The sequence below is a fragment of the Bombus vancouverensis genome, chromosome 10 (genome assembly GCF_051014615.1).
Source record: "Bombus vancouverensis nearcticus chromosome 10, iyBomVanc1_principal, whole genome shotgun sequence".
In the NCBI taxonomy this organism is placed as follows: Eukaryota; Metazoa; Arthropoda; class Insecta; order Hymenoptera; family Apidae; genus Bombus; species Bombus vancouverensis.
Genome location: NC_134920.1, coordinates 3,014,049 through 3,041,768, shown reverse-complemented (window position 1 = coordinate 3,041,768; position 27,720 = coordinate 3,014,049). Strand labels below are relative to the sequence as shown.

The window sequence follows — 27,720 nt, the reverse complement described above, 5'->3', positions numbered from 1 at the left end:
AGATATATAATTCTGGTTTCTATGTCCGATAAACGTTATTTCCAATCAAATGGGCATTAAAGTGAAGGGTTCATTGAAACTTTTTGTTCATCGAGCACTGTCGTTTTAATTTCTTACTCCATAAGGAATATTTTATGCTTATCTGCACTCATGAGCACAGAAACGGGGTCCGCTTCTTCGATGAGCAGTTTTTTGTTAGGAAAAGGGTTATTGAACCGACCAGGTGAACGACTACTGCACACCCAGCAAGCATTTAAAATTCTAGCTGAGTATGCAGTACATTACATCGGCCGCGTTATCAGCAACAGCCGATAACAGTAGCGGTTTCGATGACCGCCTTGAAATCACACTTCCCCTCATGCCCCCTAAGCAAAACAAACAGAGCGTTATGTAATTAATTGTATAGTAAAAATCATTCCTTGTTAACAATCTTACGCAATCTATGAAGAAAGGAAGTATGACTGGAGAAAAAAGTAATACAAATTTTAATCTTTATTTTTCATTCAAATATTAACCATTTTATGAGAACAATATTTGTTTGAGAAGAAAAGGAAATATTGCCAGTATTTACTAGCGTAAATTTACTAGTGTGATTAACATACAAAGAGATCTTTGCGTTTTCGTTGGACACATGGCAATTATAAATAACGACAGCTGTTTCGTTTGTTGTGTACACCACCTCTGTCAACTAGTTGGTCGACGACGTAAGTGGAGGTATGGACTTAATGAAACGATTATCATCGCCGCCACTTCCAGTTGCGGTCTGGCCACCAGAAGCGAATTACTGGCCTCGCGATAAGGGTTACGACGCGTAGAGAATGCAATAAAACAGTCTCGAAAAATATTCGTCGACGCCAAGACGCGGAAGCTGTTAAAAAGACAGAAAATGTTACGAATAAAAGCTGCTAGTAATAAGAGTAAATTACAGATTAAAATCACGACAAGCAAACATAATAGTAATCTTAAATGTATAAACATCGTCTTTAAAAGTTCTGAAGTGAATATGTGTACTGTAATGACAAGTGAAAAGTGAAATAAAATTTCTCTTAGAGATAGACACCCGATGACTCTAATTTAGTATTATAAATATCCTGCGCGACATTTGAAACTCTTTCTCGCGGAAGTATGAAACGTGTGACATTTAAATGTGCCATAAATTTTCTATATTAGTATTTTCATACGTGTGTGCATTAAGTCGTCGCCTTCGTTAAACGAATTCTAAACAAAGACCAAGACAACGCATAATATATTTAATTTATTATTTCGAACTGCGATCTGGTGGTATTCGTATGGAATTGTTTATAAATATCATTCCGCAATTTACAGCACCTATTCCATCGACGGCGATAGTCGCTTCCATTTTATAAACACAAATGAAAACGTGTGCGTTTCGAATGTTTCTTCAGCCTTGATTTTTCCTAATCGCGGTGGAAGCAATTACGAGTGCGCGTGTATTAAAAATGATAAATGTTAGATAATTTCAATTGTAAGAAGGTCATTCATTATCTACATCCTCATGCTAATGTCAAAGAAGTATTGTCCTGCAATTTATTCGTTCATTTAACTACACTTGGTCAATTTTTATTATATCTTCATATGCGCCACTTTGTGTACATTCAATTGTGGTTGCTGGTAATTTATTTCAAGCATTCCCGGCAATTAGCAGGCACAAAGAATAGAAATTTATATCTAACTTGTCATTCATATCTCTTCGTATTTCACTTGATTCTCTTAACAGTAACAAGTTTAGCAGTAAAACAAATAAAGTTCTATAGGTCAACTTTACAAATTATAATTATATTCTATTGGATTTAAACCTTTATCGTTTTAAACCCTTATCGTTTATTTGTCATTTGTTACAAGTAACAATAAATAAATAATTTAGTCCTAAATTGTTAATACCACTAGTTATTAAAGCATTGTGTGAAAGGTCCTGCTAACGAACTTTCGCATTGAAGTTGCCGAGCATTGTGTATTTACAACTTGAAACGAGAGTAATAACCAAGAGAATGAGAAACTAACATTCTGTCACGTTGACGCGCGCGAATTCCGTTTGAATGTGAAATGTTTTCCTGGCGAGTCAGACGTAAACGTATTCTCAATGCTCTCGCGGAACAATATTACTGACATTTCATAAATAATCAACTCTATTGTCAAAAGAGGTGAAACGATCGTACGCACGATGTTTCTTAAACCTCGTACCACCCACAAGAAGTTCCAGTGAGCTCGAATGACTATACTAATAAGTATAATAGCTTAACAGTCACGTTGATGAACCATGAGCTGTAACGTGATGCCTCTGAAGAAGTACGCGGAAATTAGTTACCGCGTGAAATGTGTGGCTGTGGAAAATGAGCGCGTGTTTGGTGACGTATACGTCACACAACAAACACGAAATTTGCTGTATTGCGCAGATGGATATCAGTTTCCCTCGTTGTATAACAGAAGCAGACGCAATCTGATTCAGAAATCATGGGAAGGTCCGGATTTCATGGAATTGAATCGGAAAAAGCCGATCAGAAGGGCTAGTTGCATGCCGACCAAAGTGGAGAGAACAAATTTGAAGAGGTCGAAATCTTTGGGTGACACGTGGGACGTAATCGAAACTGATTGCAAAAATGCTAACAATTCGAAAGATGAAAATTACATTTGCAAGCCAAAGGTAGGCTTATAGAAAAATATTAATCCTTGCTCGGCGTAGGTTAGATTATAGATAGGTTGCTGTTACCAATATCGAGTATTTTATTCTATAGGGATAAAGCGAAGAGAACAAGAAAAAGCTTTGTATTCACGTTTTATATCGCGTAAAAAATAAAATTATTCTTGTTATTTAACAGTATTTTCGTAGGACTACAAATATTTGATACTTTGAATATGAAATGTAAAACCTAATGAAAAATGTTTCGATGAAAAATAAAGGACGTGCTCTAATACTTTTTGTAGCCACTGTAGTTTGGTAAAATATAGTAAAAATACCACGTAAATGTAACTGAGAAAGTAATAGACGTAAAATATGTTTCTAAAAAATTTGGTTCTAAAATCCCCATACAATGCAAATAAGCATATTATTTCTTCCATTCAGACATATCCATCACCATTACCGAATCCACCCGAGAACAAAAAAGGAACTGTGTCTTCGTTAGTTGATCAATTGTTGCTAGATATTTATGGATTGCCAGACGATGACAGAAGACGATCAGAAAGTGACTCGACAGCCTCATCCCTGAAGATACGTCCGCAACATCAGCACCTGCAGAAGGCGCGTTTACTCTGGAAAAGTAAGAGTAATTCAATAAGAGTTGGATATGTCGGAGGAAAGAATAGAGCGTTCGTGGGTGGTGGATAAACACGTTAGCTCGAGGACATTTATTGTAAAGCATATTTCTCCCAGAAGCACAGTAGCTACTCTTAAAAATAAAATTATGGAAGAGAAATGGTTGGATACGTTCCAGTGAAAAACATTTTATTAAAAGAAATACTAGCTTCTATTTTAAAATAAGAATACTTTTGCTGCATCGCGTGAAAAATCGAAATTCTCAACTAAATTTTTCGCGTTAATCACGAATGTCGCTGATGAAGAGCACAGTGCCACTTCGTTTATGATATTTAAACGTAATTCAACGCATGAAGTTTGAAATGTGACCGGATTAGGCAAAGATACTTTGGCAGGAGCTGACGAGACAAGAGGTCGTAGAGACGAGACAGACAAGCGACCTCGTTGACTTCGAGGCACGAAGGTTCTTTGACTTGGAGTACTACTTTTTCCTCCTTCTTTTTCGTTTTTTTTTTTTTTTCGAAGGAGAAGCACTTCTTTTATCTCTATACACGATGCTGCTTCATTCTACCTCGTTGAACATACATAAGGAAATACAGAGGAGAGATTACACGTCTTGAGTTAAAACATCACGAAAAACGTAGAAATGATCAAATCGATATAAATCGATACATATATTTATTTCATAGAAACATTAGAAACGCATTAAAAGAAGCAATTATAAATAATTATAAATAAAGATAAAATATATATTTGACGGATCAATTTTATCTCCTGCTACGTGAAGAAATTAAATTACACGACATTTCATTAAATCTCTAAATTTGATCCGTGACACGTGACAGTTATTCGAGATTCTTTTTAAGCATCTTACGTATTATAGACGATGAGTCGTTCCCTCAATTTTTACCATCTAAATTTTAACGCGAAAGTTAACATAATTTAACTTAGTTATCGAAAACTTTGACGAATTTGCGAGACGAACATGTTTCTGGAATGGCGAAAAGAAACAGTCGGAGGGAGTGCACGCTCATTTCATCGAAGTACGCGAGGAGCATAAGCGGAAGGGTTGGGAAACTTCAATCTTCGGACGCTGTGTACACAGGGTGAGCCCTTTCGGGCCGTTATCAAGATTGCAACGCGAATTCAAAGATTTCTCCAAGTGTCTCGCCTTTTATCCGCGTCAGAATATAAAACACGCGATCCCCAATTTCGAAATAACCCCGTGCAATTCGGAATATTGTACGTGCTCGTTACACTGTAACTCTCACGAGATTAAAAGTTTTTTTCCTGCTCGTTATGTAACGCATGTTGAATTCATTTCAGGTGAGCACGAGCTTCAAGTTTTAGTGCTGAATTTACGCGACCATATTAATCACACTGGTGAAATACTCATTCGGCAGTTGCGTCGTAAAGATCATCTCGCCACCAAATGTGAGAAACTATGCGCCATAATTACGGCTCACCTTCTGGCAGTCAGCCCAAAATGCGGTGAGTACATTTTCAGAATTTTTACAATCTTGTTGTTGGTTTTTTCGAACTTCAAGCATGACATACACGTACGCTTGTATTTCGGTATTCCTTCATTTAGTTTTAAGTTAAGTGATCGTATCGTTTCATGATTTACTCGCATGATATTTATAACCACTAAAATTGGCTTAGGGGAAAGAAGTAGCGTTTAAACAAACAGCAACGTTCTTCCAATGTCGACGATAATGTCGCTGGACAAACAATAGAGCTTCATATAATAGGAAAACACAGCTGTTCGCATGGAGTTGCTTCAAGCTCCGTATTTCCCTTTCTGACAATAAAACCGTCGCCGCACAAAAGCGATCTTCGTGTTTCGTCTCGACGCGAGAAACAACCGCGCGATTTATACCGCCTCTTCGTTAACCGCTGGCAACTTATTGTTTATCTTATCGTCGTTTTGCATTTATAAATATGGAAAACAGTTGGAACAGGAATTCGAACCGGTGTCCAGATCTGTGGCACAGATACGCAAATTATGTGCATTCTTAAGAAAGACACAAAGTTATATTTTACAAACTTACAAAATTATTCTCATTAAAAATTCTAACACAATATTTAATTTTTTTGATACGAACTCCTATGTCTAATATCTCTAAATTATAAAGGGGGCCTTGGGTTCGATCGTCATCTATTTCAATTAAATTTGTCGCGTCAATAGTTCTATATACAATGATTAAAACATAAAATTAATCAAGTTCGATATTTCATTTTCATAGTATGAAATTTGTGTAGTCAAAAGGCGTCGTTGGATAATACGAAATATAATATACTGGAAATTAATTAATTAATAAGTAAATTCTATAATAAATATAACGGTATGCAAATACATTTTCTAGTCACTACTTTACTAAACAACTTTGAAAGTTCGTGTTTTACGCTGCGTCTGCTGCGCATGCCCGAGAATTCAAAGTTATCGTCCAACTATATGGATTTTTGCTAGCAATTTCAATTTCTCTATTCCCCGATTTTTTATAGAAACCTTGATCTCCTCACCATACTTGCAAAAAATGTGGAAAAAATAATACTTAGTATGTGCTGTTATGGAATGAAATTACGTTATTAACACGACCATGTTACTCTGTAACTTCATGTCCATTTTGGAGCAGGAAGGCATTGCTCTAAAATTGTTCACGCTTCAGAAAACGTATTATCGATACTTTTAATGTGTTATTATCATGGCGTATCGCGAAAAATATTACGCTGATGGTCGACTCATCCGGAAAACAAAGAGGGCCTTCTTTTTCACGTGGCACGACGCGCGCTCGGTGATCAATAATTAGACTTTGCCGCGCGTATCGTGCACGACACGCATGCCCGGCGTGCGGTAAGTGCGGCTGAACCTCGCGGCATAGCGTCATTGATAAAGTTTTAATGATGTTGCGCCTGCGAACCGGAAATGCGGAACTTTCCTCGGTCTTCTCTTTAACTTTAGATCTGCATTTAGTGCGATGAACCCGATGCATCGCGCGAGCCGATGCACAACTAAACTGGCACGCTCCGACCACTAGGCAAACATTTCATATCTGTGTTTACCTCCAGTTTTGCATAGTTCGCTTATATCGTGTGATATTTTCACATAAGCAATTTTATGGTTGAGTTTTCACCACACGAACGAGTGGGGTCATACTGTTATACTTAAAGTCGAAGTGTACTTAAATATACATTGTAATGACATTAAAATTTAAAGGTCGTTTACTTGGCTTCACTTAATTTTTATTTTTTAGTAGTTAAACATCTATTTTAATATATGTCAATTATTTTTCTCGAATGTCGATGACATTTCGCATTCTTTTTATCGGTATTGTCGTGCCTATTATTGGAATCCCTTTTTTAGTACTTCTGCACTCCCTTTTTTTTTATTTCTCTTTTTTAGATACTCTTGCACTGCAATTTTTACTGTAGGAATTTTTCTTTTCGATATCTTACGACGGATCTCCTGTATATTGTATATGTAGGTTTTTTTCTTATTGCTAAAATTTCTGACTTCTTGAAAACAATTCTGTAGTAGGATCATTTTTCTATATGCTCCTGTAAACTTCTCTAAGTCCTCATTTCATTTCAAGGAAGCTCCTACAGTAATAGATCATTTTCCATGATCGATTTTAAATGGATCACTATTGTTAGAAATAGTTACTGGAAAAGGATTCTTCAGACGTAGTCAGATATTCTGAAAGGATGATTTTGGACAAAATAATCACTGACTGCCCACAGAGTGCACAATGTCCCGGGCAGGTACTCGATTAGTGGGTCGGTTCAACTTGACCTATAAAGGTCAGCTTCGATCTAGGTACACATAGAAATTGAAAAAGTAATGGATTCGAACAACTCTCGTGAAAAGTTCTGGGAGCCACACATCTTTCCATGAACCTTAGTGTGCGACATTTAATTTGGAAGAACATCGTCGACTAAGTGCTTCGTGGTACTTCCATACTTCGTAAAGATATATATAAATAGTAGGATCCTTATTGATTTCGGATCCTAACTTCACCTAATTTGCTTAAATGTAATTATCTATATTAAAAAGTTTAAAACTGCAACAATTCTTTAAAAAATATGCGAATGAAATGACTTTATATATAATTGTTGATGTAATTGTTTCTCGTTTTCACTGTGTTTTAATCAATGAACACAAATAGTTAATTAATAAATGCATTTTTAAGGACATGCAATTATTTTCATTCTATATGCAATATCGATTTTTATATTTATATTATTCAATCTTATAATTTTCCTCCTTTAATTTTTGCATTTAACAGATTGTTATTTGAAATAGGAATATGATAGACATTTCAAATAATTTCATTTGGTGTTCAAAATAGGTTGTTTTAATATTATATGCAGTAAATACGACGAGTACGGCGAGTAAATTATTTGGGATCTAGTCTAGGTAATCAAAAAATCATAAATATTTTTCTGGAACGAGTTTGCACTTAACAGTTTGTAATTCTACATTATCGACTTACGAAGAATTAATCTCCTTCCTGTCATTTATCAATTTATTAGTGTTACGACCGTTCGCGGAGAGACGCGGTCGCGAGGAAAACGCGTCAGCGAGAGGCGTAAATTCTCGCTACGATTCGGTGAATCGACGCCGCGAAGTAGTCGTTCCCCTGTTTCGGTTAAGATAACAGAGGTGGTTAAATGAATATGACACAGTAGAGTAAGTTATATTTCACCGTTTATTCCAACTTATAACGAAGGCAGTTACGCTGGTGCGTATGTACGAGATGAATGAGTGACTGATCTGCGGGTTTGTATACCCGGTGGAAGGATGTTGACCGTTCGAAGGATGTAAAATCAGTACTGTCTTGGGAGATGATGCTGTGTCGGAGGAAAGCTAAGGATGGATGTGTCTAGCGCACGGGACCATCGGATTTGTTGGTGCCGATGTTAGTTAAGAGAGTGAGGGAAATAGGCTTCGTTGTTAATTGGTTAAACGAAGGGTCTTAACCCCCCTCGAGAGAAAGTGGTTAGTGGGAGGAAAGTTGCAGCGTGCGTGAGAAAAACTAACTTTCCCTTGTCCTTGGTAGACAATAGTCTTTAGAAATTCTTCGGAAATAGACGTTTGTTTGGTTTGATGGACCTTTACTAGGAAATCTATGAGATTTATGGAAGGTACTTGAGGCTATTGAGGGTACGCAGTGAGTATCCGAAGACATCTGGTTGCCATCTTGCCTGCGGTGTGTGGCCTGGGCTAGGTAGAGTGTTACGCGACGTAACAATTAGTTTTTATTACCGATTTCACCGTTCCCTTCACTACGATCCTGGTCATGGTATTCGTTTTACTCGGGACAAGATGACGCTTTCGTCGAACAATTTTTCATCCTTAACTCGAGAAACTTATCGACCTTGCACAATTTTTCAAACACAGCTTCTAAACTCTGTCCTTTGCCGGAGTGCTTCAATGGCTCAACCGAGCGTGCAAAATATTAAGTAACTGTTTCCAAGCCATTACCCCGATGTGCTTGCAAAAGCGGCAAAAACATGGTCTTGCGAAATGAGCGTATCTGCTGAATATATCCGCGCGGATTATGCGTTGATGATTGCATCGATTATCGTGATACCCCTGGCTCGCGTCACGCAGAAAATGCAATTTTTTTCACGTAAACTGTATACACCAGTTTAGTTTTTATATTTAATTCACAACAGCTCAACCTTTATCTTTTAACATGTTTTAAATATTAAATTCTAGCGTTAAATTATTCAAATATTTCGGATTATATTTTGATATAGATTACAATTCTATCATCTCGAATTTTAATCTACAATTTTATTTGGACGATTATATTCTATCACGAGTCATGTATTAAACTTTCCTTTTTGCAAATAAGAAAATAGAAAGCTCGTAAAAAATATTTCTTTCGGTTTCACTAAATAACTACACGCTAAAATTACTAACATTGGCTTGGAAGTATCATCCATTGGAACACGACCATGGTGATCGACAGAAAGAATAACCCTGGAAGCTGAAAATAAGCGGTCAGACGAGACTCCAGCTGGATTGAAACGAATTGAATTGGGTCGAATTCGCGCGAAAAGGATCGCGTGTCTCAATCGAATATGGACTTGCAATGTAGCATTGTTGATACGGACAAAGGTAATTCTATCTACAAACGCTAAGCTCGTCTTTAATTCATGTTCGATCAGATTTTCCATGTACGAGATGGGAGTCCTGGAAACGCGATCGAAAGACGTCGATAACTTAAATTTTTCCATTTTCGTCGTTTCTTCCAGTTAGCTGTAAAAATGAATCATATCGCTGATATCTTGACATTGTTGTTAATTATTTCCGACAGTTGTCAATGTCAACGATAATGCCTAATATTAATGATCATTTCTGATCGAAAGAAAACGAAACGATATACATAGTTCTTTCACATTTCTATTCTTTTATCAGAAGCAAATATTTACATGCGCATATTTCAGACTCTCAATATTTAACTACGGAATGAGTTATCATAAATTTGACTATAGAGTGAATTTTGAAACTCCCAGAAACCTCGTTAAATTTGAATGACATACAGGGTGGTTGTTAACTGGTGGTACAAGCGGAAAGGGAGTGATTCTACGCGAAAAAAGAAGTCGAAGATATAGAATAAACATTTTTCGTTTGAGGGTTTGTTTTCGAGAAAATCGACTTTGAATTTTCGCTCGGTACGCGTGCGGTACGTTATAACGGATCTCATTGCAGATCGTTGTCTCGATGGAAAAATTAAAAAAAAAAAAAAGAATTAAAAAATAAAATTTTTATTCTATATTTTCGACTTCTTTTTTCGCGTAGAATCACTCCCTTTCCGCTTATATCACCAGTTACCAACCACTCTGTATAATACTTATAGGGGGAGAAAAATAGAATGGTTCATGATAAAGTAAATTATCAAGTTCATGCACAATATATGTACGTAAATACTAGTTCGTTAACTATGCGACAACGATTCGTATCAGTTAGAACACATCAGTTCACATGCTGGCAAGGTTATTAATAATGTAGAACGGAACACGAGCAATATAGCATTACAAAAATAACAGCTATTTTTCAGTTTTTATCTTGAGAGCTTTATTTTATACTCAAGAGGATCGTCGAGATAGACACTATATCCACGAATGTATCTGATGGCCTTAGTCTCTTCGTCGTGTTGCTACTGACTCTGACGACATTTCCGACTGACCCATAAAGGACCGAGTCGATAAGTTCATCGATCGAAGGAACATGGCTTTGTTGTGTACGCGGATTAAAATCGACTGCTGCACCGCGATATGACGTGGTGATAAAATCTCTTACTTCTACTATCGCGTACGCTATGGAAATACTCATTTATGATGGAACATTGCAATAAAAATAACTGAAAACTTAAAAACTACCTTCAAACGAACACAATAAGGAGAAGCAACGTACAAAGATAACAAAAGTCATTGAAAAAACTGCAATAATTTCTCACGACGACAAGGGTAACTCTATTTAAGGATACCCATTTCCCTAACAAAAGAACTCTCAAGCAAAGTACAAGAAGAAGAAAAAGAAAGATAATGGAAGAGCTCCTCCAATTATTCAATCGCAGCACTCGTCCAACAACGAAGAGAAAGTGTGCCCCGAAGTATTCGTGGAAACGAAAGATAGCAGCAGGACAGAACGGGAATAATCGCGGCAACGTCGTCGAACAACCGAATTCGAGCCACCCCTACGGAGCGGTCACGGCGTTCCCGTTGGCCACGAAGACGTTGGCGCACGCGAGCACCCCCACAGATACAAATTCCTCACCAGTGGGGTGGTGCGGGGGCGTTAGCGCATGCGATCTAACGGGAGTGGCTTGATCGCTAAGGCTGCCAAAGCGAACGGTTCGTGAAACGGCTTCAGTGTGCCTATTGCAGGGTTCCACGAGACAACTACCCCTCCCATACACGCCAGGCACCATAGTTATTTTCACGGCGGACGTACGCGCGCGCGCGCATCTCTGTGCTTCCGCCGGCGTAGTGGTCGTTAAGCTAACTCGACGTATTCGTCTACGACCACGTCGTTGTCGTCGTCCTGATTGTGTACTCTCGCTCAGTACAATTGTCCATAAAAAAGAAAGTTTGGTCTGAACCAAAAAGTGAAACATCACGTCGTGTGTATTGTCGTTACAGTACGTCGTGTAAATTCCAACGATTTCTCTCTTTCTCTCTCTCTCTTTCTCTCTCTCACGTACACAAGAGGGTGAACCAGTACGCGTCAGTGTCGGAGGGGTGCACTACGGGGATGTGCTTCTGGTGAGTGTTCGAGGAACGTGTGTGCTCAGTGACACGAGGCCAGATGTGTAATACGACGTGCGGTTTTCCCGAGGACAAGCCGTCCACTTCACGTTCACGACGTTGATTCGCGCACTGACAATGGTAAGACGTCCCTGGAGCAGTCTCGCGGGGATGTGTTTTGGTAGCTTCCTTGACCGCGTCGAAGCACGTTGATTTATCGAACGACAATGATCGTTCTCGTACCTGTGCAGCTTCGAGTACACGCGAACACAGGACGAAGGGAAAGAGGACGTTGAAAGTTTCGTTAAGTTCTTTTGCTTCTCTTTGCTTGGAACGTTCTATTCGGTAGAGGAGGGGGGACATCCTTTTCCTTGGCCAAGAAATAAGTAGGCCTTCAAAGAGCGGAGAAATCGATGTGTATTCAACGGCTGAATAGGATTAGATAAACCAAAACGTTCGATACACCAGTTCGACCGATGTTAATGCCTCGTTTCAAGCTGCGATTCGCGGTGAACGTGTACGTGCTCGCGTTGATGTTGGTTCGTGCTTGTGTTCGTGTACGTGTTCGTGGGGTGCGTAGCAACCATATGCAGCCTTTTAGACCATTCTCTAAGTTTTTTCGGACGAATCTAGAAGATATTTAACAACCTTTTTAAATGACCTTTTGTTATTTTTATCGTTAACTCTGTAATACTTTGAGCATTATTAAAAATGTCTTCACTTTATGAAGAAATTTATATTGAAAATAGTTACGTGGTAAACTTGTTCTTTTTATTGCCAACGCAGTCTAAGAACAAACCGCTTTTATCTTCGACAGTGATATTCGAATCTGTTAACTTTTCATCGACGCCAAATGATTTATATTATACTAAAAATTTTCGTCCCATCAGAAGACCAGAGATTTCCAATGTATACGTTACGCTCCGTGCGTCACATGCTTTCAATTGAAACACTGATAACCAATCGATTTGTCCCAGTATCACCAACTTCTTCGTAGAATTGAGCGCGTGCATTACGTATCAGTGGTACGTCCGCATTAAACGCTTTGTAACAGGTGGTATACTTCATGTAGACGCGATTAACAAAAACCACGCTGGAAACGCGTTTTCGTTTGTCACCAGGATCCCGATTTAAAAAATTGCTCGTGCTTTCTAAAAATTAATGTTTTCAAGCTGAGCTTCCTGATTCCTTGATACGCTTTTAAGAAATTAATAATTCCTTCGTTGTTTTTAACAGTGGAGTAGCTATTTAAGTTCGTTTGTTCTCTACAATACCTAAGCTTTATGTATATCGACCATTTGAATAAGCAAAAGGCACATATGTTAATAATCGGCTCCTCTCGGTACATATATGGTTACCCATTATTTTATCAATACACATGCATATTCGTAACCGTAACTAAAGGAATTTCTTCGTTCGATTTTCATATATAGTACTCGAACGCTATCGTATACGATACGTGTGTGTTGGATAATAACGGCTAGTTGTTCTGTTCATAACTCACGGTGTATCAACTTTTCAAACTGGTCGACAACCATGACGTATCAGCGTCGACCGCAGCGTTATCGAGGAGAAACTTCCCTCGAGATCGAATGCGCGTAACGCCGACAAATGTTATTTTTAGAGAAGGTTTTGCGCGAGGTAAACGTTGCCATCGGGATTTCAGACACGTGATAAAAATGCATCTCGCACGACAGAAGGTTCGCAGAGCGCGACTAGCAAACATGATCCCGAGGAAATAAGCGGAAGGTCGACGGATCATGAATCACGAAAACGGCTGAAAGGCGGCTGCACTGCGTACAACAAGAGGCGGCTGAGGTGAAAGTGACGATGAAGAAGAAAGAGAGGCGTTCCTAATTGGAGAATGAGCGGATTTTTCAACTCCCTGAAAAACTTCGCGTCAGGAGCCGCGTACGCTGCCAGCTCTGCCTCGAAGTACGAAGAATTGGAAGGTGAACAAAACAATTTCAACGTCCGGTGCATGCGACTGTCTCTGTGTGCTCCGTTTCTCAGCAAATGGGAATCAACGTTTGGTTTCGTTTCGTTCGACTGTGCATGCGAATTTCAATTAACTTTCGCTTCGCGGCTTTACGTTTCAAAGCTCTGTTTTCGTTTCGGCTGAATCGCTTTTGCTTTGAAAACGAGATCACCGAATGCGATGTGATTTCATTTTTCGACTTGATTCGAAAGCGCCGTAATTGCTGCTTGATTCGTTCGCCACTGATCGAAATAGGATTTTTAAATATAGATAGAGTCAGACTCTTGGGCGATTCTTTACGATCGACTATGGTAATATTTATTGTGTAACTTAAACGTTTGCCGAGATTGATACGATGCTTGCATTGGCAACTTCTTGGAACGGAGGAATGTAACTTTGTCTCCGTCGTTCTAAGAGTCAACAACGATGCTTTTGAAGGAGTCTTTACTCTTGTATTAGTAACGGGAAATATTATTTCGTTGTGTAAATTCGAATACTTTTTAATTGTGTACACAACAGAAATCTTAAGTTGCGCTTCGCTGATTATGAATTTCCTTCTAAGGCACATAAATTCCAAGGATGCAAAGTATGTACTCCCACGAACTACTAGAAATTCATGAAACGTTTGACGATTGAATAAGTTAGAATCGAGTTTCTCGAAAAGTTGATCACACGCATTGGCGTCGTACTTTATTTCAAGTCGAACGAGTCTCTATTAATGGACTTTTCGTTCAAACAAAATCCTACAGTTCAAAAGGAAATTCGGTTACATGTACTGGGTGATTCGAGTTACGGAATTTGCGGAATTTATCCTTGGGCAACAAAGGGATAATGGAAATCAGTTCACATTTGTATCCGTAATACATTCTGATAAACGAGTTATAGATTTTATATTTATCGGAGCGCGATTGTAAAATTTATAATGGAACATATGGCCATTTCAACTTGTTGACGCGAAATACATTTATTTAGTTAATGATTTCGTATTTAACTAAATTAGATTTCAATGTAAACATGTTCCTCTCATTTTAATTCGTAATAGGTTGAGGTGATATTTCGTACCTATACTTAAAAAGAAAAGAAAAATGTTTGTGTGAAACTGTAAAAGTAAGGAAACATTCATTGAGGGAGTAATTAAATATATGTTAAATAAATATACTATTATATGTTCATTAATATATTTATTAAAAAATAAATTTTCAAGTTCAAATTTCAAAAATTCAAAATTTTGAATTGAGGTTTTACAAAATCGAATGGATCAATCGTAAGAATATCAACGGAGTCGTCCACGCAGAGTGTGTCATGTACCCGATTCGAAGATTCACGACGGCTAATTAAATAATAGCATTAACGACGATAAAGCCGTCTGGCCGATAAATGTATTAATATGCTTCGAGGTTTCATGATGATCGAAGCATTCAATTCTGATTTAACTGTCCATCTTTCGTCGTTTGTTCTGCGCGTCGCCTTGTGTTAGATCTGACGTTTGATTGCAAAAGTTCGTAATCCAAGCTGAATGGGAGTTGACATTTCGATCGAATTACAGATATTAACGTTTCTGTTTGTTCAACGCAATTTATACTACTCGAGCAATTTAACGAGTGCCTGTGTCCTCTCTATCCTCGATCCTCTCGTTTTTCTTTTTGATCTTCAATGTTTAACAAGTTCCATATTCAGTTAGAGGATTGTTACTCGAATATCTTTGTATTTTTCTCTATATTTTTCGTTTCACTTTTTTTCAATTTCATTTTATTCATAGCAACGTCGAACTGCTGTTTGCACAAATTTCTTCATCAACCCCAGATATTTCTCGAGCATAAATTGAATTTACAGTCGAAGACACGAAGATGAGATTTAGCCTGACGCCGCAACCAGGAGAAAGTGGTTTTATACAATGGCTGGACGCGATGAAAATGGTTGCCAGGTTACCAGGAGGAATTCCGCCGGAATTTCGAAAGAAGGCGAGTATCAGACTAGATTCCAACATCTACCAACTTATTGTCCTATAGAATGCATCCTCATTTCTCTCTATCCTCTTTTTTTCTAAATATTTCACAGTTGTGGCTGACACTGGCAGAACGTCATCTAGAGCAGCGCGGCGTAGATTGGAAGCAGGCTGAAAAGATCTGCTTCAACGAGTGGAGCAATCCTGACGATGAAGAGCTTGGTATACAAATCGTTAAAGTAAGGCTGCGGAACGTACATACTTTTTATAACAGTTGCTCATGTACATCGGTGTTCTTATGAACTTATTGCTCACCATCTCTGGCTGTCGTAATGACGAGAGCGACATGATTTTTCGAGAGCAATATCTAAATTTGAAATGCAAATATATATCCATGCCTTTTTATTTTTCTCCATGTATATATCGTTGTTTTTACATTTTTGATTGACTTACATTTTTTATTTGTTTTATCATTAACGAGTGCTATTAGGTACAAGCTTATTTAGATAGAGAGGAAGAAGTAATTTTCCGTTGCTTGTTAACTAATAGGACTTCAAACTGACTACTAATAAATACTTGTTCGTCGTTCGTTTACTGAATTATTCATTCGCCGTATAAATAGCTATTAATATTTTTTTATCTCTGTCGTCAAACAACGTTTCAAACCACGCACTTTAAATATTTCCCAACTTCCAAATAGCTTTCACTCTCCGTTACTTTTCCCACGTTCCAACCAAATACTTTCCAAATAATCTTCCTTTACAGAACGAAAACAGTCGAAACCAGTTTTCCATTCACGTTTCACGTGTCCACGAAAATTTGACACCACTGCTACGATTCCTTCCTTATATTCGCCCTCATTCTTCGTATAATTAAGCGCAATTAAATTTCGATCATCAATCACTTCGACGCCGAGCAATTAAGTGTCGCCAATGAGCCTTCCAATTAACTCGCTTGCGACGAGAAAAACTGACCTTTAATGAATCTGGCCGAGTCACCAGCCAGCTCGTTTCATTTTCCTTCGGTTTCTATCGGAATCGTGATTCGTCCCGTTAGAGTTCCATAAGTATAAAATCCTATATACACCGCCTGTTATAAATATTATCGCTATTGGAAAACTCTAACAAATTTTATTTTATTAAGTGTTCCACATTATAAATATAATTATGAATGGTTCACGAAATAGTGACCAAATCAAACCTAACCCTGTTTGAACACTCGTACAAGCTATTTCTGAATATACTACGCAATATTGAAATTTGAAATTTCATTAGCACTGTAATACGACATTATTGTCGTGATTATATTGCTAAAATTTGCAACGAATCTGAACATGTATATAAATCAGAAATGTATAGAAACGTCGAAGATCATGAAAATATTTGAATAGTCAATTATTCACGATTATGTTATATTAGTAAGTCATAATTTTAGAATTTTATAATATTGAAGCTTAGGTGATATTGCACGAACATGTACACCATTATACACACTGTATTTGAACGAATTTTTTAGGACCTACACAGAACGGGCTGCAGTCTGTTTTGCGGTGCAGCTGGCAGAGACAATCAAGCGGTGCTTCGTCGAGTTCTGCTTGGTTTCGCCCGATGGAACAAGTCCGTCGGCTATTGCCAGGGCCTGAACGTGTTGGCCGCCCTCGTTTTGCAAGTAATGGATCGCGCCGAGTCCGCCGCGGTGAAGGTGATGATCTACTTGATAGAGGGTGTCCTGCCCGAGGGTTACTTCGCGGACAATCTCCGTGGCCTGTCGGTCGACATGGCGGTATTTCGAGATCTCCTCCGGGGCAGACTGCCCAAGCTCTCGAAACATCTGGAGGCTCTGCAGAACGATGCTAAGGACAAGGCGACAGGTAACCAAACTGGTTGTGCAATCGTAACTCTCTGTTCAATTCAGTTGTAGGGACTGCGAGATCGGTCCCAGGGGCGTTGTACTGGCTTATCTTATTCGCGAAAAAACAACAAAAATTTGTTCAGGCAGCAGTTACGAGCCACCTCTGACGAATGTGTTCACGATGCAATGGTTCCTTACTCTTTTCTGTCACTGTTTGCCACAAGAGGCTGTCCTGCGCGTATGGGACCTCATATTTCTCGAAGGAGATGAGATATTGCTTAGAACCGCACTGGCCATCTGGGAAGGACTTTCCGAGTAAGTAGAATCGGATTGAATATCTATAATTCTATAGCTTCGTTTGTTCAGTTACATATAGAGTGATATTGTTTGGTTTCAGTCGTATTATGACGGTGACATCGGCGGACGAGTTTTATAGTATAATGGGAGTGCTGACAAGAGAGATGCTCGAGTTCACGGATACTAATAACCTCATAAAGGTTTGCCAGAACCCTTTATAGAATTATTGAAAGAATTATTAGATCGAATACGTGACGAATGATATAATTGTGTCACTTTGATAGAATATCGTTAGTATGGGATCTTTGCATGGTGTAACGGGGCTAAGAGAGAAACATAGATACAATATCACACCTTGGGCAAGAAAATTGAGCGACGACGAGGACAGCGACACGGAGGAGGATGAAAGGCTGGCCGTGGCTGCTGCGATGTTCAGTATGGCACAGCGATTGAAGAAAGGTGCGAAATAAAAATACGTTAACATTGTAATCATTGTACCGTTAGGATATTAGCTGTGGTTGTTTCACATCGTAAAAACATGTTCGCAGATCGTATACCTCAAACGATTGGAGCGCTGCAGGCAATGGCACCCAGCAGCGACCGAGAACGGCTCGCTTTGGACATTACCACTTTGAAACAGCAGTACGCCAAGCTACGCGAACGTCAACGACAAGCGCATATTATACTTTCTGGTAATTACAGATTCTAATCATAGAATTAAATGTATTTTGCTAAGGTTTAAGGCACGATAAATCATCTCGTTTCCTCCATCGCTTTTGAGATGCGTGCTTGACATAAATGTTTCGCATATATTAAGGCATTTGACAGTAGAATAAGACCAATGGAAGTATGTCTGTTGCAAATTGAACGGCTACAAGAATGCATACGTTACTTTTTTTTCCTGGCGCAGCTGCATGTGCAAGGCAGACCATGGTACCACCTCCTACTTCTCAGGCCATGAATCATCTTTTAGTGGGCAAAAGTGCGCTCGTGAGTGGGAAGAATCGACCCCTGAGCCTACCTTCTGGTGCTGCAACGACGAAGATAAGACCTACGACGCTAAATCAAAACCGAAGGGACAGACAAGGCGTCACGCTTCACTGGAAAGACACCAAAAAACCGAAGCAGAAACCCTCGAATTTACCAGGTACAAATAACACGAACAATACTTCCGTAAAGGGTTCTTATAAGATTTGTTTGCAGATAGCAGGTAAATTTCTGTTTCTTCTAATTCACCACTTGCTAGTTTTTAAATATTATTTGACGAAATAGTTTACTTATCGATTAAAAGTAATGAAGCACCGATAAATGGTAATACAGGAAACTACAAATTGTATTCATATGTATCATCAGTTGGTAAACGATTCTTACCAACAGTTAGTTTGTATCTGCTTTACCTACGATAGAAAAGGAAGTATCCTTGAAATTAAATAACATGCTTTGCATTTACACCGCTGATTTAGCATGTATGTGTTAATTTAATATTATAATGAAACAACAAGAGGCAGATAAATAAAAATTATTATGAAACTTTAATGGATTCACAAAAATATCTCGTCCTTTATGATAATCAAATTGTAGTCAAGTGTATATAATGGGCCAATGTACCTTCATGTACCTTTCAGAAACGGTGGAATGCAGCGTTGTAACAATGCAATCCACGGAAGCTGAGCTGGCTTCTCCAAAGCGGAGTAACGGTGACAGTGATAGCGACAGCACATCGACGGAATTGTGCGACGAACCGGACCGTCTCAGTGACGTTGACAGCGAAGACCTGACGTCAGCATCCGAATCCTGTGTCGTCGGTACGGATGAGGAGAAGAGCTCTCGAATCACCGGATCACCGATTCGCGAGAAGCCACTCGATCGTTCGTTTCTCGAGGAGAAGATAGAACCAATTAACGCCGAAGATTCGAAGGACTCGAAAAGCTCCGAGGATAACCTTGGTGACATATCAATCGCTAAAATCACCGACCAAATAAGACGATTATCAGCAGAGGATGACAATAATTCCATGGTTCCTCAAAAATTTAGCGTGCAGAGCAAAGAATCACCGGAAGAACAATCGACGAAAGAATTGAAAAAAGAGAAATCCATATCAGATCTATCTATAGATTACACTTCCGATACTAATATCATTAAAAAATCGTCATTGGACTTGAACGAGTACGATTATCTAGGTTTCAGTGGCAGTAAGATCAGTTCGAAAGAAGATGAAGTATTAGTGCACGAAAGGCATCGATCTAAACAGACAACAAATGAGATTGTAGATATACCTCGAGACGAAGTTGCGACAATCAAGAAAAACCAAACTGAAGACAAGATAACTACGACTATGAAACAGGATTCTTTAAACATATACTTGGATTATTCAGCATCCTTGGACAAGAAATACGATAGAATCAAAGATAAATCAAGCCTCGATGTAGAGATAGAAAATGAAATTAGATCCGACCGATATAAAACATCCTTCGATTTCTCTAGTAGAATATCTTTGGACTTGAAACCGTATGAAACTTCAAAAGTAGGAAGTTTAACCAGTGACACTGCAGACACAGTGAATACTGAAAGAACGCTTTATGGCAAGGCCTACGTTGGTCATCTTCCTATTTCACCTGTAACAGTTGATCAAAAATTAAGCAGAGTGACACCCAGTATACATGCAACGCATAATACTACTGTATTAGCTCCTGAAACGCCTGAAATTGTACATGAAAAGTTAGAGAACACGTCATATAACGATAGAATACAGACGACCCAAACGAAAATTTATTCAGACCTAGTGAAGAGTCCTAAAACACCGGAAAGCAACAAATCATTCAGTTCAGGTGAAACCATGGGACCTGATTCGAAACCATCGAGTCTGACAGTTAGCCCAAGGACGCCGGTTAGATCAGAATCTCGAGATTTCCCTATGGACAAATCCCTGTGTTCGTCACTTAGCTCAGACTCGAAGACTTTGGTTCTTCATTCTGCAGATTCAGACAGTACGAGGGACAGCACGAAAACCGACGCGAAGAAAATGTATGAGATTTCCAATTCAGCGACACCTATCAGCATGGACTCGTTGCAGAAATCAGAAGCCAGCCCAAAACTAGTCGTGAGCAGCTCCAGTGAATCGTGTAGCCCGAGTAAATTAAAGTCTTCCGAGAGGTCGTTCAGTTCGGACCTGCAATCGCCAATAAGTGCCAACTCCATAAAGTATACCTCGAATTTCAGTAGACGGGGCCAAGATGACGTATCAGGCTCGCCAATGGACTTGAGCAGCGCTACCTCGCCGTTTTATCCGATCTCGAATCCGAATCAAAAAACTCCGACGTCCCCGTACAGTGCTTCTAGAAGAAGATCCAGTTTGGACAGCAACGAAACGTCACCTGAGCAGAAATCGACCAGTTCGAGGGAATCGAACAAGTTTCTAGGTTATCAGTCGAAATTTGACTCCTCCATAAAGACGTCTGATATGAAAGATGTAGACGGTATAGCACGAAAAGGTGACACATTCGTCAGACCAGAGTTCATCACGAGGAATGAAGATTCGAGTATTAATTTGACGGATAGAAGAATCAATGTTAGTGATGTTAAGTATTATCAAACAACGAGTACGGATTACTATCGCAAGGATAAGGATATTTTTGATGACGGAGGGGATGATCCGTCATCGGAGAAAGACGTGGTACCTTCTTTGCCTCAGGAGAAGCTAGATAAACATTATTTGAACTATCGATATAGAGATAGATCGAAGTTGTTGGAAAGAAGTTCAAGCAGTTTGGACAGTAGAAGGTACGCTGATATGAAGTCATCGGCTTCCACCGATGAATTTTCAACGTCGATCGCGCAGAAGAGATCCAGTGACATTTTAGAAGATATTAAACACTTGGAGGCGAAAGCAAACGATGGGTCGTCGGATAATGGGATGTTGACGAAGAAGAGCAGTTATATTTGGGAGGATATGAAGAATTTAGAAGCCAGAAGGCAAGATACCTTTAGTGATTCAGCGAGGAACTTTTCGAAACATCGTCTGGAGATACCGGATATAAATATAACCGGAGAAAGCAGAAAATCGTACGTAGTACATCCGAAGATCAATATCGACGAAAATAGCGACAGCATATTGAAGACCATGGCCTGTGGTAAGAGTAACGGCACGGATGATGGCAGGGAGTCGAAGTTGGGCGTGTGGACGAAAGTGAAGCCTCGTAAAAAGAGTGACAATGGGCGGAGGAACAGCGACAGGGCGTTGAAGATCATTCAAGAAAACTCCGCTATACTTCAGAAGATTCTCGCGTGTCAAGCAAAAAAGCGTCTGCCAGACCTGGAGGAGATATCGAAAGAAATTACCATTAGCCCTATAAACGAGGAGATTTCGAAGATCTTTAGTCCGATATTAGAGAAGATGGGATTAAACGAACACGAGATTAACGAGGAATTGGCGAGAATCAATTTCAAGGATTTCGACAACATGACTGCTACCAGTGTGTCCGAGTTTGATGCAAAGATTAACGAGGAATTATCGAAGCTTTCTCTGATCGACGAGACGGAGCAGATGGACCATTTCGACGTGGACGAGGTGATATCCCACGAATACTTGAACACGAGAGAAGCTCTAATAGATCGTAAGATAAACGAGGAATTGTCGAAATTATTGGCAAACTACGACGATCATTCTCCAGCTAGTATGGTGAGTTTGGACAAAGGACCATCTAGCCAGAATATTAGCGAGATCGAAGGACTGGATCTGTCCAGTATTTCAACTAACGTATTTTCCTATAAATCATCCAATGACTCCATTGACACGAGAAGCGACTTAGGCTCGACGCAGGAACCGTCCATTCTCGTTGACAAGTTTCCGAAATATACGGCATACGCCGTACCGAAGTATCACGTGGACGACTCATCACCTAAAAGCGACATAGACATCTACAGAGAATTGGAGAAACTCGATAAGATCTCTTCCGCACAGGTGTTACCAGATCCGACTCTGGAGCTTCCACAGAAGGAATTGTCCTCGATTCCGTACGTTCCAAATACGTCGCCCTTCAAGGATGTGTCACCATTGAGGTACACTTCCAAGCCGGCTCAATACGACACTTCACCCCTGAAGACTTCTTACGATCCCTACAAGACCTTCGACTTCAAGCCTAAGTTGTCACCTAAACAAGTTTCCACTAATCCATTTGTGTCAGCTACGTATGAGAAACCTGTGGTGGATACCGCTTTCGAGTACATTAACCATAAACCAGAGATCTCGATCAATACGTATGATCTACATTTGAAGAGTCCAATGATGACGAAGGAATCGCTAGAATTTCGTGTCAGATACGACGATGATCCAGTCAGAGAAGTTAACACCGATTACATGTCTCTCCAGCCAGAAAGTAGATCGATTACTACCCCGAGCAAGTCTCCTTATTTCAGCAATGGAAATACCGAACCGTTAACGCCTACGAAATATATTTCTAAGGAGGAAAGAATCTTGGATACTGGTGGTACCTCGTTTCTGAACTATCCCAGCGAATCTTCCGACCTTCTTCGTCGAAAATACGACGCTTTGTCTCCTAAGGACTACACTCATACCAAGAGTACGACGGATTATGATAGACACTTAGGCACGTTACCTCCTATAGAACCTGGAACAGAGACAGGATCGTATTTACCGACGAGACACCGAGATTATCATTCTCTATCACCGAATCGTCAGTTTCCTGATCACTTTCCTTCTACTATCAATCATCACTACACCTCGAAACTTTCATCAGGTCTCTCTGACGAATCGAAACGACCGGTTTCTCATCCGGAATTCCCTGGCAAGATGAATGTTGGGAAATATGCAGAATTACCCGATAGAAGTTCCAGCAGTTACAAGAAATCATCTCTTAGCTTAGGTAACATAGGACACTCGAGTAAAGGAGCTGATAATAATTTCAACACTGTGACCAGTCCAAAAACGCAGTTCAGTCCCTTTCCCGTTAGAAACGCTCCTAGGAAGCCGAAAGAACTTACGCTGAAATTGGGCCTCTATTCGCCCAAAGGTTCTGATACAGGACAGTTAAAAAGGTCATAGTGTAGGACGATAAAAATTCTGCTTCTGGTTTATCGCGTTGATTTATCTGTTCTAAATGGTTGTTTGTTGTTGATTCTGCGAAATGTATCAGATGAATTGTCTTTGTTAAGGGAATGTTCGCATTGACAGTGACTACGATATTACCAAAATGGGCCTAACTTATCGTTTGTGGTGCCTGATGTTGCCAACAGCTGAAACTAATCGTTACCAGCGTAACACGTTATGTAAGTTTATGTGCGGATATCGATCGTAGAAATTGCGAAGTCTGCCTTCATCTGACACGAACGTACTATGATCACGACAAACGATTGTTTGTTCTAAGTTGGCGTTTCTTGTCTAATATTGTGTCGGTTATTAATACATTCCCTGTGGATTCTATTTGTGCAGATGCTTGGAAAATTTAAAGATACAAAAATGCATAGAATACATACCGTTATAATATTTGACGGATGTAACAAATCTCTGCTTAAGCATGCGTTCCTCTAACCATATTCATAAGAATATGGATTTATATAAAATTATCTACGACGGTGTATAGAGGGACGTGTCAGAAGAAGAGGCACAACTTCGAGGATATCGCTCAACGAAATGAACGTTGAACACGAGTTTCACGATTTATCGCATACTTACTCTTTAATGTTAATCATTAACTCGTTTCCTCAAACGTTTATAGTCTACGAACGTTGAGTAATTAAAAATCATTTTTTTTTCTACGAGTTCTGCTTCATACAGCTTAACACACAAAAATCTCTTCGATGTAAAAATACAAATAGAAGAAAAAATATAAGGTGAAGAGAAAAGAAGAGAAGCTTGTGAAAATAGCGTACAAATCCTTGGCGAAACGTACTCGTGCGATTTCTAATGCAATGCCTTCAATCTCCCTCCAATCACGCAGGAAAAACCTCGTTATCGCGTCTCGATTATTCACTAAATTTATGCTAAATAGTCTGTGGAAGCGCACGAAGCTTACTAGTGGAAGAAAGGGGAAAATAAAAGGAAAAAGGACGAGGAAAATGTTACAAAATGCCTTCCATTCCTTCGAACGCGATTCACTTTACTACGGTAATCTCGCATGCGATCGTAAATCATGACACTGATCGCGAGACCGTGGTAACGTGAAATTTCCTTCGAACAGATACGATATATAATACAACCACATAGATTGTATAAAATTATAGAAGTTGTTACGACGGAGCAGCGATATAGAGCTTAATTTATCCGTACGTTTCGCGCAAAACCTAGACGTGCAGTGGGCGTATCGTTTAAGTAAAGACCGAGTAAGTACCATTATTCGAGGCCAGAGACACAAAAGAGGCAGTAAGGCAGAAAAAACAAATTGTACATAACTACATAGACGTTAATTGTATATTATTAAACAAAAAGAGGTTGGGAAGGGAAAGAGAATGGGGTTGTGTGGAGCTTGAGAGTCGTTCTAAATCTTTTTATATAAAATAAAAGAAGTAGTATTTTTAGATGTTTCTAATATGAGATAAATCTTCGTATCGTCGCCGTCACTGAACGAGCTTAGCTGACAATGAGCTACGCTTGTCGCGAGAACGATCGTTCTTTTTGCATATTCTTTGTTACCGGTACGACTGAAAAGGAGGCAATCCATTGTTTCAAATAAATTTAAATTTAAAATGGTCTACAAGTTTAAAGAAAAATCTTTCAATTGAATATTATTCAGTTACTTTTATAATATATATTATATATATACATATATATCTTTTAAACTATAGTATCTTTTATATAATTATATATCTCCTATAGAGGATCGTAACGCGAACCTCTATAACACCTTCAATCGATATTTTATAAATACAGGTTTCATTCTATTGTAATTTGAACTGTCGTTCATGTCGATAATCAGAAATTTCAAAATTGCCACGAAGGTAATCTGACAGACAAGAAATAAAAGATCTAATCTCAGAATTCTGGAATATGCGTTAACGAAGTAACACCACGGAAAAAATATACATAGGCTGATAACATGCAATTTATTTTCATCGGCTTGCATAGCGATATAGATGACAGTCTGTCGACCATTACGTCCAATTTAATCATTGATGGCAGGTAGAATCGTCAATTCGCAATCTGACGCGTGCAGATTTTTATACTCAACAATTGAGCCGGAAGAAACATAAGCTCGACGGTTAACTAGAAGCAGAAGCGAAGATCGTTGATAAAATTTTCCGAAGTAGCTGGATGCGTTAATGTGCCTCTGCGATCAACCCGCGTCAAGTTTCGGCTAATTTACAACGACGTGTCGAGAACTTGGACAAACAAAAAAAGAAAAAAAGAGAAAATATCTGCGCGTCAAGAAAACCAGAAATTCTTTTCGACGTCGTGTGACATCGGTTATAGTTCTTTTTATCTACGTCGATTACTCTAAGAAAAAAAAGTCACGCTTGTAGATCAAATTCTACGCGTATTATAAACTAGCTTCTAGATACAATTCGCTAATTTTATCGCGAAGAAGAGATAATTCTCGAGATAATTCACAGTTACCACGATCTACGAGAAAACATGTGAATCATGGCACGCGAAGCTTATGCGATAACTTTGCACTCGATTAAACGATGCATAAGAAGAAACTTTTTCTCCTGCGTAAAGAAATCGTAATCGTAAGTACGAATTAGCGTTGTCTATGATGTTACAACGTAATATTTTTCATGGCCAACGTGAACGAAGACGAGGAATCGCCGTCGTCATGTTCTTCCGCTGATGAGCAAACAAATCCAGTGAAACGAATCCGATGATCCGTTTCAGAAGCCTGTGAGGAATAGAAAGTATTCGTAAAAGGTGCTTTAGCGAGACATTTTGATGCGTTAGGGAAACAAACAAGAATAAAAACTATCTAGGACGTAGGTAGCTGGTAAGGAATCGATGATATAATATCGTTTGTTCGTTGTTTCTTGCGAATGGTCGTTTTCGAAGGGCGGAATATCGCGTGGTTCACGTTGATTCCCAGTATTCGGTTCGTAATAAATTCGGTTTACTTTGTTTGTAACAACTTTCCGGATGTATCGTTGATCCGACAATATAACAGGCGTTCTCGATTCGTTTTCTAAGGTTACTTCTTAACGGCGGGAGCATTTTTTAACGTACATACACAAGTTAACACATGAAAATTATCGTAATAGACAGCGGTCAGAGCTTTTTCTACGCAGGTAATCGAAAGGGAAAAACGTAATCGGGAAGTGAAAAAATGAAGGGCGTGTTTTAAGCAGAATGTTGCCTTCGTGTGACGATCGTTGCGGAGAACGTGATTGTTACGAGAGGGCACACGAGTCCTATTAGAAAAAAAGTCATTTATAAAGAAATGTTATATTTACAAAAAAAAGGGTATGTATGATGTTGTTACGTGACGTTTTGTGAGACGTTGTTGTAAATATATATCGGTACGAGAATCATGCCAGATATAAGACTGTATATTTGAAGAGCATAGAGATGTAAGTCGTTATGAATAAAAAATAAACGGAACAAATACATTGAGGAATACACTTTGTCCTGATGTTTCTTCGATTTTACGTGGAACCGGGATGAATTCCTAGTATTGAATAACATTCACGATATCCTTTAATAAAAATACCATTCCTAGAATTTTCCTCCATCAGAAAGGGAAACAATATTCTATTTTAACATGGAGCGTTTCGCTTCGCTCGCAAAGGGATATTAAAAGAAGAAAGAGGAAGAAAAAGAGAGAAAGAGAGAAAATAGAAGAAACGAGCAAGGGAAGGAAAATAAAATCTATCGTAGGAAATAGGTTGAAACTTATCGACTAAAAAGCTCTTGCTATACCTTTTTCCGCGAACAGTACCACCCCGATATCTTGCGCCAGAGTGGACATTTCATTTCGTTAACACGATTACGCGTATTCGTGCGCAGAGTATCGTGAACTCATTTTAATTGGGATTACGTTTCAATTAAAACTCTGTTCCCCATTAGGTGGTAGCGTTGAGTTTTGGAGAATAATTGATACGAACAACACGTTATCCGATTGCGAGGCCGGATAAAATATGCATGTTTACCAATCAAAAGGTGTCCAGTGTTAT

General features: G+C 39.0%; 1 protein-coding gene across 4 annotated transcripts; it reads left to right on the top strand.

The window, feature by feature from the left end:
* Window positions 1–548: 548 nt before the first annotated feature.
* Window positions 549–27,164, top strand: LOC117159180 (uncharacterized). Of its 4 annotated transcripts, XM_033338773.2 has the most exons (12): window positions 549–2,662; window positions 3,083–3,278; window positions 4,601–4,765; window positions 15,345–15,472; window positions 15,570–15,695; window positions 16,972–17,326; window positions 17,451–17,622; window positions 17,705–17,804; window positions 17,889–18,063; window positions 18,153–18,296; window positions 18,515–18,751; window positions 19,230–27,164. In XM_033338773.2, exons 1-12 carry the CDS (start codon window positions 2,279–2,281, stop codon window positions 23,663–23,665), a joined length of 6,618 nt encoding a protein of 2,205 aa, XP_033194664.2. In that variant the 5' UTR covers window positions 549–2,278; the 3' UTR covers window positions 23,666–27,164. The 4 variants fall into 4 exon arrangements, with proteins under 4 accessions (XP_033194664.2, XP_033194666.2, XP_033194668.2 ...); XM_033338775.2 differs by lacking the exons at window positions 549–2,662; window positions 3,083–3,278; window positions 4,601–4,765 and adding exons at window positions 11,169–11,674; window positions 13,200–13,485; XM_033338777.2 differs by lacking the exons at window positions 549–2,662; window positions 3,083–3,278; window positions 4,601–4,765 and adding an exon at window positions 11,169–11,674.
* The last annotated feature ends 556 nt before the right edge of the window (window positions 27,165–27,720 follow it).